The sequence below is a fragment of the Fusarium proliferatum genome (genome assembly GCF_900067095.1).
Source record: "Fusarium proliferatum ET1 genome assembly, contig: FPRO_scaffold002, whole genome shotgun sequence".
Classification (NCBI taxonomy): Eukaryota; Fungi; Ascomycota; class Sordariomycetes; order Hypocreales; family Nectriaceae; genus Fusarium; species Fusarium proliferatum.
In genome coordinates, this window is record NW_022194791.1 from 1804526 (window position 1) to 1816891 (window position 12366).

The 12366-nt window shown below is 48.1% G+C and overlaps 5 protein-coding genes across 5 annotated transcripts; 2 read left to right on the top strand and 3 right to left on the bottom strand.

Moving 5' to 3' along the window:
• Positions 1 to 30: 30 nt before the first annotated feature.
• FPRO_03187 (uncharacterized protein) lies at positions 31 to 1484 on the bottom strand (the record flags this gene model as incomplete). Its single annotated transcript, XM_031226629.1, has 4 exons — positions 31 to 431; positions 476 to 736; positions 789 to 1038; positions 1086 to 1484. 4 exons carry the CDS (start codon positions 1482 to 1484, stop codon positions 31 to 33), a joined length of 1311 nt encoding a protein of 436 aa, XP_031077146.1.
• A 326-nt stretch (positions 1485 to 1810) lies between these two features.
• FPRO_03186 (putative t-complex-type molecular chaperone, epsilon subunit) lies at positions 1811 to 3683 on the bottom strand (the record flags this gene model as incomplete). The annotated part of the gene is made up of 5 exons (XM_031226630.1): positions 1811 to 2272; positions 2320 to 3436; positions 3499 to 3547; positions 3597 to 3614; positions 3671 to 3683. The coding sequence occupies 5 exons, from the start codon at positions 3681 to 3683 to the stop codon at positions 1811 to 1813; spliced, it is 1659 nt and encodes a 552-aa protein (XP_031077147.1).
• A 590-nt stretch (positions 3684 to 4273) lies between these two features.
• On the top strand, positions 4274 to 6751 carry FPRO_03185 (uncharacterized protein; the record flags this gene model as incomplete). Its single annotated transcript, XM_031226631.1, has 3 exons — positions 4274 to 5258; positions 5308 to 5499; positions 5544 to 6751. 3 exons carry the CDS (start codon positions 4274 to 4276, stop codon positions 6749 to 6751), a joined length of 2385 nt encoding a protein of 794 aa, XP_031077148.1.
• An 833-nt stretch (positions 6752 to 7584) lies between these two features.
• FPRO_03184 (uncharacterized protein) lies at positions 7585 to 9176 on the bottom strand (the record flags this gene model as incomplete). Its single annotated transcript, XM_031226632.1, has 5 exons — positions 7585 to 7698; positions 7746 to 8547; positions 8602 to 8689; positions 8746 to 8921; positions 8971 to 9176. The coding sequence occupies 5 exons, from the start codon at positions 9174 to 9176 to the stop codon at positions 7585 to 7587; spliced, it is 1386 nt and encodes a 461-aa protein (XP_031077149.1).
• A 1082-nt stretch (positions 9177 to 10258) lies between these two features.
• On the top strand, positions 10259 to 11326 carry FPRO_03183 (uncharacterized protein; the record flags this gene model as incomplete). Its single annotated transcript, XM_031226633.1, has 1 exon — positions 10259 to 11326. One exon carries the CDS (start codon positions 10259 to 10261, stop codon positions 11324 to 11326), a length of 1068 nt encoding a protein of 355 aa, XP_031077150.1.
• Positions 11327 to 12366: the final 1040 nt, after the last annotated feature.

The window sequence follows — 12366 nt, forward strand, 5'->3', positions numbered from 1 at the left end:
GGTGCCCAGTAGTGTTCATAGACTCTAAAGCTATATTACAGCTAAAGAAAGCGTCTCTCCTGCTGGTATAACTGTTCTACCATTGCTTAGGAAAAAAGGTTTCCAAACTTGGTCTTCGTCGTCAAACGAGTAATTGAGACTATTGATGAATCTCAGGGGCCACTCGCCATATTCGTAGTACTCAACAGGAAGCTTCCGGAGAACCTGCTGGACCCAAACTTTGGACATGGCTTTTCTACAGTGATAACCTTTCTTCCCTATTGCAGATCTCTTATCTCCTTCGACCGCTTTTCTGCTCATAACAAACTCTAGAACCAGCATGTGCAGGATGACGAGCTGTGAAGCATGATTCGTGGGGTCGATGAATGAAGCAAAGTCGTTACCGCTTAGATTTCCAAGTCCATCATATAGGAACGCGAGTTCATGGTAGCCTACAAGTTAGCAATACTTCAAGTAAAGTACAAGGGAAACGAACTTTCGGCAGGGTTTGTAGATGCTAAGGTAGCGATTCTTTGCATATGGGCCAAGTATTTTAACTCAGCAACGCTGTGACACAACGGACCAAGTTTCTGCACACTTTGACAGAAGCCCTCGGCAATGACTTTATCCAGATAATGATTCGTCTCATCGCCGTCTTGTATTAGGGCCTTGATTCTTTCGAGGTAACTTACACGCCCGAATGTCTTGAAGATGGTATGATCTAGATCAACATGAGGTTGTGTACCGACGAGCCAACCTTGATAAGTAAGCAAAAGAGGTTCGGCAGGACTTATTGAGAATTAACTTACAGCCCCTGACCATTGTGAGAAAGTCTATGAGCCCATCGTTCATATACGCAGATTGAAAAGTCAAGTTGAGCATCGCTCCAAACGCTGCTTCGGTGTCTTGATTGGTGAGACCAGGTCTTGCAAGGTGCTTATTCAAGGCACTTATTGCAAGAACTCGATGCTTCAAGGCTGCTTTCTCATACCCATTAGGAGTAATCAAACTTAGATGAGATGCTCCAAGCCCAAGCATAGAGTGTAGTAAGAAATCATACTTTTGCGTATCAGTCACATAATCGATAATCATGGCATTCAGCTTACTGAATGTGAACGCTGTGAGGCCATTTGCCACACTGCGAATCCATCTATGGGCAGTGGAGGATAGGCTTCGAAGAGGAAATGCCGAAAGAAGTTCAGATCGTTGTAATCGAACATGACTGGGTCAGTTCGCAGTGGTCGTGAGATGACAACCGCTGGGTTTTGACTACTATGTCTGGGCCTATTCAGGTATTCGCAATCCAAGCCTAAGCGTTCGCAGGCACCGCATTCTGGTGTGGTCAAGTCGCATTTTACTCTTCTCCGTTTGCAACTAGAGCAACCTGCTCGAGACTTGGTGTGGCCTTTTCGGGGGATAGGGCGCCTCTTGGTGACGATAGTAGAAGTATTGGAGTCGGCTAAGGAACCTGGCTGTGCGGATACCGCAGACTCGGAGGATTGCATGGAGGATGTTAAACAGGGCGATTATCTTTATCTACTCGTGGTTAAGATGTATTCATAAATTCTGTTAGAGGTATGATATGTTTAGATTACTCTGCACGTAAGCCAAGGGAACTGGAATTCCTCCGATCCCTGTCAGACATCATTACAGGGCACCCAATCATAACGGTCAACATGTAGATCAACTTCATCACAACAAACATCATCAGGTTCGAAGAATATACAGTACTTTTGATTATACATACATGGATATCATCTACCTGCATAACCAATCCTCGCAATGGTGAGATTGACAAGCATGTATTCATTCATTGCTCATCTATCTTCATCTAAAAGTCGTTGTCATCCGCTCCTGACACAATCACATTGTTGACCTTGAGGACCATGCGACATAATTGTGTGGCGAGCTGAAGCTGCTGCTTCTTGCCGATAAGAGGATCGATAACAAAGGCGTCCTTCATGTTGTTGTTTCCACGTCCCATGCAGTCAACACCAAGCTTTCCTCGGTCCTCAGGACCAGCCTTGACCTGCTGACTCTTGACCTCGGCCAGAGTAGCGATAGGGTTGAGACCACTGTTCTCGGCCAGGGTCATGGGAACGGTGTCGAGAGCCTCGGAGAAGGCACGCATAGCGTACTGCTCAAGCCCAGGTGTCTTGACAGCCTCATCCTCAACAGCCAGAGAGCAAGCAATCTCAGCAGCGCCACCACCGTAAACGACACGGTTGTCGCGGACCAAGTTTCGCACCACGCACAGGGCATCATGTAGCGATCGCTTAGCCTCATCGATGATCTAGGCTGTTAGCATTATTTTCATCCTTGACTGTGAATAGAACTCACCATCTTGTTGCTGCCTCGGACAAAGACTGTAACAGCTCGGGTGTTGGCACACTCCTCAATGACAAGCATCTTCTCCCGTGTTGTGCCGAAAGTCATCTCACGGACGATACCAGCACTGCCCAGCTTCTCGGCTGTAAGATCCTCAAATCTAGGAACAATTCGGCCGTTGGTAGCAATAGCAATCAACTCAATCTCAGGACCGCCAACCCATCGGACGGCCGGTAGCTCATTCTGGAGGAGGAGATGATTGGCCTCATCATCGAAACCCCACTGGCAAATGGCTAGGTTAGCGCCTGTGTCCTTGATCTGCTGGATCATCTCAATAAATTTCTCCTTCTCATAGTTTTGCAACTTCTTGAACTCCTCGACGCTGGTAATATCCAGGTGGTGCTTGGTCTTGGGCTTCGGGGGCTCGAACGCGCATGTGAGAATGGCAATCTTGGCGTCTCGGACTTCTGAAGGCATCTGAGGGTGAGAAAAGTCTTTGTCGACGATGACACCCTTGACGAGAAGAGTATCCTCGAGGGCTCCTCCGACCTTTCCATCGACCTTGATCAACTCGAAATCGACATCCTTTCGCTCAAGGTCGGCAACGGAGAGGACGGCATCAACGGCGATGTTGGCAAACTGGTCATGAGCTTTGGACACAATCTTGCTACCCAGACTTGTTCGGGCGACCTTGACAAGGTTGGAGGTCTCTTCTCGGGAGAACTCGATGGTGTCCGAAATCTTGTCGAGCTCAGCAACAGCGATATCGCAGGCTTGATCGTAACCGTCGGCAATTCGAATAGGGTGGATTCCCTTGTCGATAAGATCGGCAGCCTGTTCCAACAGAGCACCAGCGAGGACAACGACACCAGTGGTGCCGTCACCGATCTCATCGTCTTGAGACTTGGAAAGCTCCACTAGTAGCTTAGCAACGTGGTTTGTAATCTCCATCTGCTGTAGAATCGTAGCGCCATCGTTCGTCACGGTGATATCTCCATCGGGGGAGATGAGAATCTTATCGAGTCCACGGGGTCCGAGAGAGGACTTGACGATGTTGGCGACTGTTCGAGCGGCGAGAATATGGGACTTGACGGCTTCGTTACCAAACTGGCGCTTCTTCTTCCCCTGACTAAAGGATATTATTAGAAAGGGTTGGAAATAACGGTGAGGTTGCAACGTTGGTCAACTCACTCTCTGACGACAATGAAAGGTCGGCCTTGCTCATCCTTCATTACCGCCGCTGTTATTGTTAGCTGAGAATCACCATCATGGCAAGTCGTCGCAGTTACCATTCGACACATCCAAATCTGTCCCCTCGTTAGCTACCCCTCGCCCCTCATTAACAAAACTGTGCAGGACTCACTCAATGAATCCATCTTGATTGTGACTTGTCCACCCGTGGGGAGCTGTATCCGCTAGATTAAAGGCGTTTACGGCGATGTCGAAAAGGTCCCACGAAATATGGTGGCAGCCCGGAGCTTCTATCGTTTTCTTGATCGAATCTCCCACCTCAATTTTTTGAAGATTTGGGTGCCTTGCACACCGATGCGCGGCGCGGGGAAACAAGATAGTCCGAAATCAGGGGCTTAGGCGTTGGGTTGACCCCGCCACAACTCAGTCAATCAGGACTCAGTACCTTAGGCTTCAGCAGTTGGTTTAGTGAGATCATAAGTGAACCCCACTACCAGCCGATGCCCCGCCAATCGTCGATACATCATTAAAACACAATCAGACCTTATCCTAAGTTGATCTTGGAACACAAACTCTCCAAAGCAGATCGCGAAGTCTGCTTGCCAGTGTTTCAAAGTTTCCTTTCTCCCTCTTCTTTTCTGTCTATAAAAGCCCCCGATACCCTCTGTTCTTCGTCCTCAGACTCTTCCCTCTATCAGTACTCCTCTCCAGTAACTGAGCCAGGCCACATCTTCAACCGAGCCCATCTTTCGCCTTACCAACCCAGGTATACAAGATGTCGCGCCATCGAATCGTTCACACTTTCAATGCAAATGATATAGTATCCGAATTTGACGGAGATGACTATGAAGACGAAGTAGAAGATGAGCTCAGCCCAGAAGATCGCAAGGCCATGGAGGAGGGAACAGCAGAGGTTCGTCGGGCTCTGGGCACTGAAGCCAACAAAGTGACAAAAGCACAAATCGAGGAAGCTTTGTGGCACTATTACTACGATATCGACAAATCAGTCACGTATTTAATGAAGACATTCATTGCTCCGGCCCCCAAATCAGCAAAGAAAGCGCCAGAAGGTATGTCAGTCTTTTTTTCTGCTTCGCAACGCCTTTTTGGGACTGGAGCAGACCACGGACGTCTATCAAATGGGCATACGTCTATCATGGATCTTCCACACGCTCTAGGAGTTCCGGCATGGCATTTTGACGACATGCCATGGATGAGCGTACCTCAAGAACGCCAGACTGTATTTATTGAGCCAGAGCGTCCTCGTGGTGGCTTGTTGGGAGGTGGCGAGGGGCCTCCCAAGATGTCAAAGCTTCAAGCTCTTGCGGCCGCTAGGAAGAAGAAGACCGAAGAGAAAAAAGAGCTGGAACGAGCCGGAAGGGGTCTGGAAAGACTTTCCATCAATGAGTCACAGAAAGAGAACCAGCCAATCTTGGGTCAAGTTCGCCAGGCTCCTGAACCCACGCTACGAGTCAAATCGTCACCCCAAGAGGAATCAACGGAGGTTGCAGCTATCACCGACAACCTGAAAGATACCGATTCTACTCCCAAGGGATGGCTCATGGACGAGGACCTTCCAGTCATGATGCCTCGAGCTGCCCCATCCGCCTTTGCCCGGACGCTCTTTGGATCTGCTCCGTCCAAAGCCCCAAGGCCTGATGAGATTTTTGCTATGCCATATACATCCTCTCCCATTTATGTCGCCGAGGCTTTCGCCGAACCCAGTCCCGATGACGTGGTGCTCGCAGCCCAGGCGAAAGGTTCGAGTTTTGCAAGGACGAAATAATCGGCTAATCTAATTCCATTCAGCGGGGAAAAAGCCAGTGGCCAAGGCTCCTAAAAAGGCCCAAAAGGAGAAAGATAAGGATGTTTCTCAAGTCGCAAAGGACGTTGCGGAGTTGAATGTTGTTGAGGCTCCGCCCCCTAAAAGTAAGGGGCTCGATGTTTTGAAGGAATATGAAAATAGTTCCAACAAGAGAAGTATCAGTTTTGTTGTAGTCGGTAAGTTTACTTCTCTTCTCCTCTGTTCTATGCTGATCGAGTAGGACACGTCGATGCTGGCAAGAGTACACTGATGGGCCGTTTGTTACTGGAACTTAAATTTGTTGAGAAGCATACCATTGATCGATACCGAAAGCAGGCCGAAAAATCTGGCAAACAGTCTTTTGCTTTGGCATGGGTAATGGACCAAAGAAGTGAGGAGCGAGAACGAGGTGTCACTATCGATATTGCAACAAACCATTTTGAGACAGAGAAGACCAGCTTCACTATTCTTGATGCGCCAGGTCACCGGGATTTTGTACCCAACATGATCGCAGGTGCCAGTCAAGCTGACTTTGCTATCTTGGTCATTGACGCAAATACTGGAGCCTATGAAAAGGGACTTAAGGGGCAAACCCGAGAACATGTGTTTCTCCTACGAAGTCTGGGTGTTCAAAGGCTTGTCATTGCCGTCAATAAGCTGGACATGGTTGGTTGGTCACATGAGCGTTTTGACGAAATTGCCCAGCAGGTCAATGCATTCCTTGCTGGTCTTGGCTTCCAACCCAAAAACATTGATTTCATCCCTATTTCTGGTCTGAATGGCGACAATCTTGTTCGTCGAACAGAAGACACAGCTGCATCTTGGTACACCGGCCCTACTCTGATTGAGGCTCTTGAAAACTCAGAGCCATCAACAACACGTGCTCTCAAGAACCCGTTTCGAATGGCTATCTCTGAGGTCTTCAGATCGCAGCTTGGCACAACAACTATCGCTGGTCGAGTTGACTCTGGCTCTGTTCAGCTTGGTGATGCTCTATTAGTGCAGCCAAGTGGAGAAGAAGCATATGTCAAATCAATAATGGTGGATTCAGGCATGCAAGACTGGGCTGTTGCTGGACAAAGTGTCAGTGTTGCTCTGACCAGCATCGACCCTATTCACATTCGAGTTGGCGATATGCTATGCCACACTAAGGATCCTATCAGCTGTGGTGACACTTTCACCATGAAAGCCATGGCGTTTGAGCATCTCATGCCCATGCCTGTTGATCTCCATCGTGGACGACTGCATTCAGCTGGACAGATTGTTTCGATCACAGCAACCTTAGACAAGGCCACTGGGGCAATTATCAAGAAGAAGCCCAGAGTTGTGCAGCCTGGTGGTGTTGCCAGAGTAGTTATCAAACTGGCGGCGAAGGTTCCTCTTGAGTCAGGGCAAAGAGTTGTAATCCGAAGTGGAGGTGAAACTGTCGCTGCTGGTTTACTAGAGTAGTATCATTCATATAATAAAAGTTTCAGAAACGATACTACTGACTGTGTATTGGATGTCTTGAAAGTGAAGTCGCAGTGATGGAGTCAACTGGCTTTAAGGAGTCCAAGCAAACATTAGGCCTCTATCCTAGTAAGTTGTCACAAGGCTTGAGGTAACTTTAGGATAGACTTTTGCGAGATTCTAATTTACTAGCTGGGGCTTGTCCCCGTTGAACCAGTTGCCAAATCAAATATCTAAAGTCCTTTTTGCTTTCCGGGGCTCAACAATGCTCAGTAAGAGTAGTGTTCTCCTATTATCAGCTACGATCATAAATACCTGGTTTGTTCTGATTCATAAATCTACTATCAGAGCGTTTGCCATACTTGGCAACAGAATACACTATCAAGTTATGACATCCCGGAATGTAGAGTACTCATTGCAATCAGTTGTTACGCATCCTGTCATGAGTAAGAGCCCAAATCACATACTCTACTAACAATCACACACCCATATACGTGTTTTGAAATTCAGATACGTCATGTATGTTGAAGAGTGCGGGATTGTTGAAATCGAATTAGAAATCCAAGTCGTAGAAGAACTATGGAAGTTACCGAGTGCCGAGAGAACATGCAGGGAACCTTATTATATCAATCACATTCAAAGAATTAATTGACGGAAGGAAGATTTATATGGAGACTAGAGTTTATTGTATGTCATGGTGTGTTGAAGGAAATTGAGAAACCTTGGTAAATTCAGAACAACTAAGCTAGATTTGCATGCGTCATGCATAACTAAACATGTATCACTAATCGTACAATCGGTTTACAGCATTCTCCGAGCACTCAGCGAATGCGTTAGTCCAAAAGTCCCTTCTTTCCATCACCATCAGCATCCTTCATGGGGTTGAGACGATCGAGCAAGGAAGGCTTTTTGCCAGTCTGCATACCAACACCAGAGTCACCACGGGACTATTCATGTCAGTCTAGTTCAAATCTTGGATGGTCAGAATGCTTACGTGTTGACTGTTCAAGGGGTCGTTGTGAAGACCTCCGGTCTTAACCTGGTCATACTCGCCGGTGTGAGGCTTGTTAAGACCAGCAGTGTTAGTGTTTCCAATACCACGGTCGCTGGAGCCAAAGTTGCTCATGTTCCCAGTGGTACCCATAGATTCTACACCAGACCCAGCACCGGCAGTTCCAGGGATACCAGAACCAGACTGAAGCCCAGTGTTGCTGCCAATGTCTCGGTTACCTTCAAGTGTAGAGGGAGCAGCTGCAGCGCCTTCACGGTTCTGGTGATGAGAGTGAGCGGCGCTAGCGGCGGCGGCGGCGGCTCCAGCTCCAACACCAGTTCCGGTTGAGCTACCAAGGCCACGGTTCTTGGTCTTGGAAGACTTGCCCAAACCGCGAGACTCCTCGTCACTAGAGCTCAAAGAGCTGCTGCTAGAGGCAGACCCACGGCGCTCTTTGTGGCCAATACCGTGTCGGTGCTTGCGAGTAGCTGCAGCAGCCCCGGCGCCGGCTGCGGCACCAGCGGCCAGACCCTCAGTGTTACGTCCCATACCATGACCCTCTCGGCCAGCGAAGGCTTGATTTTCACCGTAGTTGTCACCATGGCCGTGAAGGTGCATTGATTTGTCACCTTCCAATTGTTCACCCTGGAGCTCTCGTCGGTATGGCTTGGGACACCCCTCAAATTCGGTGAGCTTCTGAGCTGCTCGCTCCTTGAGACCGCCACGCTCTTGAGTAAACTCTTCCAGAGTCTTAGCTGGTAGAGTAGAAGTTCCGTGATGCACCGGGGCGGCGTGGTGAGTTTCGCTGCCGATCAGATTAGCTCAGTGTCCTTCTCCTGAACATCATCATGTGACGCACTGAATGGGTATCGTGGTGTGAACGACGTGCGGTTGGACAGTTTCTTTATTAATTACGGGCTGCACATGCTCATGAACATGGTGATGAACTGTGGTTGTGGTTGTTAGCTGTGTTTTGGTTTAATATGAAGTCTGGGTAGCTTACTTCGTTCACCGGTGACAACGGGAGCAGTCTCAGTGGAGTGAGTGGTACTGTGGGTCTCTGTGGTATCTCTATACTTAGCAGCTTCTCGGTCGAGTGTAGCCCGAGTGTCTTGCTCATTGCCGTGGTGAAAAGTCTTGTGCTCTACTGGGATGAGATTGTGGTGGTGCTGCTCGGGACTGAGTTTGTTAGCAGTTGCAAATATGTGGGACCGGGAGAATCACTCACAGAGTCTCCTTGTGAGTAATAGGCTGAACAGTTGTATGATGGTGCTCTTGATGAACCTCCTTGTCAAGAGCAGTGGTCACTTGCTCATGCTGATGAGGCATAACATGCTCCTGAGTGACGTGAGGCTTAACATCTTCGTCGACAGTGGTTCTGTGCTTTCCGTCGTTGGAAAGGAAGCTAGAAACGGCTTGCTTTGCTTTCTCCATCTTGTTGAATTTGGGGTTATGAGTTATGAGTGAAAGGGATTCAGGGGTAACTAGTGATTGGGTATTTGTTTTGCTGTGACTTGTAAGTTGATGATGATGATGATGAGAATAATGCTAAAGAAATCGAGGTACGTTTCAGTTTATATACTCGAATACGCTTTACGTCGTCTCGTTGTCTGAGCTGCCCGCCTCCTCATCATTGGCAGCATCATGGACGTCATCTCATAGCTTTAGCCAACGGTGAGCTCCAACGTGAGCTCCGAGCTATCGAGATTGCGGAGGAGCACATCGAAGCTCCAATGATGATGACCTCAAGCCTTCCATGTCATCCCGCGATCTTCATTTGGTGCGAATCTTGGTCCCCACGGCTACCTCCACGTCAACGGAAGAGGTAGCTCCAGAGTCAGTGCGGCCTGACACCTGCAGCTCAACTACAGCTGAAAGAGGCCTTCATCGACGTCATGGTCGAAGAACGATCCGAGCATAAACGGGCGATGTTCAAGGCATGTCTCACCCATCTGAGTGGATGCCGTGTTGAGCCTCAGCCGGTAGGAGCAGATGATCCGCAACCGGAAAGCATTTGACGGTTCGGAATTGGTGATAACCTCGTCCGATTTCTCCGAAAGTCAAAGGGATGTGGGGGGCAACAGGAAATGATGAGCAGGTTCTGCCAAGCAGAGCTGAGACAAGATCGAGCCTACAGCGCGCTAGTGAAGCTTAGCATTGCCAATCTGCAGGTAGACGGCGTCATCGTGCCTCCCGTCGCCTCACACACGCAAACTTCCACCAGATCCCGTCCGTCGATCCCGACCGACTTCGCGATTCGGTCAATGGCGAAATAAGGTGATGTAAAGATGCTGTAACCACGATGTTTCATATCCTCAATGATGAAAGGTGGTGTCTCTGAATCGAATCACATCACAACAGTCACATTTCATCACAGCCCATAGAGAGACCACTCTTGTAAATTAGGCGTAATATCACTAATACACTTCAGACTTCTCCAACCCTTGTTCCTGTTTCTGTCACTTTTATCTCTTGTCCCGTTGTTGTTGAGCACGTCCAATTAACGCGCCGGTCTCATGGCGGGCCGCCTCAAAAATGCCATCAAGAAGAGGGCATCACGTCTTTTCCATGGAGCGGACACTTCTGAGGGTTCAGAATCGCACTCAACAAGCAACAGGAACAGCTTAGCTGAATCGAGTCGGAACTCTCAGCCTCGACATCGAAAATCTCTCAGTCTACTGAGCAGAAGTTCAAAGACTGAGAAACATAACGGCCCTGAAGCTTCACAGGCACAGCCTACGGTTAAACTCCAGAACACAGGCGACTTTCTAGCTCATCCGGCAATTCAACCGTTGAAAGCAGATCCAACGCCTAGAACGCCCAGACTAGAACGGCCTCGCCCCAGTCTAGAGCCGGATGCCACTGGCTGGTGTGAGGGTGAGACTGCTGAAGATGCATCCTATCGTAAATCTCAGCGGTATTCGACAGAGCCAAAACGCTCCCAGGACACTACATACCAGACAGTCAGGCCAAACCAAGAAGAGAATACAGATGAACTTGAAACGAGGTTGTCTGGGCTGACCGTTTCTCCAAACGAATCGACACTTCCTGAGATAGATATCGACCCTTTAACACCGTTCGACCTCGTCGACGAAACCAGCCCTACTCAGGCAAGGCTCTCACAACTGGCAATTGGTGAAGAAGGACCCAAATATGCAGTGACTCACATCAAGCCCTTATCCCAAGAATCAGACGTCAACCTTGAGTCAAACTCAAGTCAAGAAGGCAATATTCGCCAGAACCTGGAGGCTATTCACCCTAGAGACGCCGAGTTTGACCGTATCAACGAGGAAGTCCGTGCCGCTACCAACAGTGAGACCAACTTTCACCTCCAGAACAGCCTTGACTTTGACAGAACGGTTCATCATCAAGAGCCTGTTGTGCATAAGCATATTAGGCCTCATGTTCATACAATTTACGAGCCCAAGCGTACACGATCCATCCACTACCATGAACATCGAACCTTGATCCAGCCGATCAAAGATCCCAATCCAACGATTCTTCCAGAGCAGCATTGGCTTCAGGATGACAAGAGTGGGGAAATTTATAGAATTCCCGATGAGTTGGGAAAGAAGTTGATGTAGACTATATTTGATATTGCATATTCTTCCATGCACAAGCGAGGAGTAACAAGAGCTATATTGAACTGTAATTTTAGCTTTCAAACACAAATGCCTTGAAAGGTGATCTTTCAATCTCTATATTTTTTTCTCTTTCACTTTTGGCACCTATTTTATGGCCTTTTAGCAGTGTCGTAATTCCGCCTGGGCTGCTGGTAGCAATTGAGCGAGATGGCTTAACGTACCTTGTTGATCGAGACAATCAGGTTATTGACAACCCGGGCTGCTGAGATCAACGAGTCTTCTCGCCTGTATCCTAGAATTCAATAAGCTATTAAAATTTCGATTATAATAAGGGGAACACTATACAGTTTCACGAAGATCCACGTATTTGTTGATTATATTCTGGGGTGGTTTTCGCCGTAGGCGTCGGAAAACTCACTGTTCACAGTTGTGTTGCAGGGTAGCTCGTCAAGACGCTTGTAGTAGGGCACGACTCTATTACAGCATGGTCCTAAAATAGAATGTATCTGTTTAGGTGAATTTGGTGATTTTAACAGATTAATAACGGAAGGCATCATTAAGGTATTGCAGGGGTACTATATGGCTCATATATTACCTGGCTCATGGAGCTCGTGCTCGGCCAAATTCTGAATGGGCTCCTCATGGAGGACGAATCGAAGTTTGGACTGTGAATTTCATATGGTGCAGTCTATCAAGCTAACTTCTCGGCCCCCATCCGCTCCGAAGAAGTATCATGACCAGCTCGAGCTCCAGAATGAGACCAACTCCGCCGGGCAGGCTCAGCCAAAAGAATGCTGAAATGAAACCTGGGGAATTACTTTTGAGGAGAACTAGCCTAGAGACTCTAGTCCTACTTACTTGGTTTAATACTATCCCGACCTCCAACGAGCTGTAAATAGTGATGGCCATCATTGTTCAACTAACTGGGTTCACCAGCTCATCATGTATCACTATGTGGATGGAGTTGGCGATTTGCAAAAGGCAGAGAGCTTTTTCGCGTCGTCTTACATTGTCTTTCCAATAAAAATAGGCTCGAATTT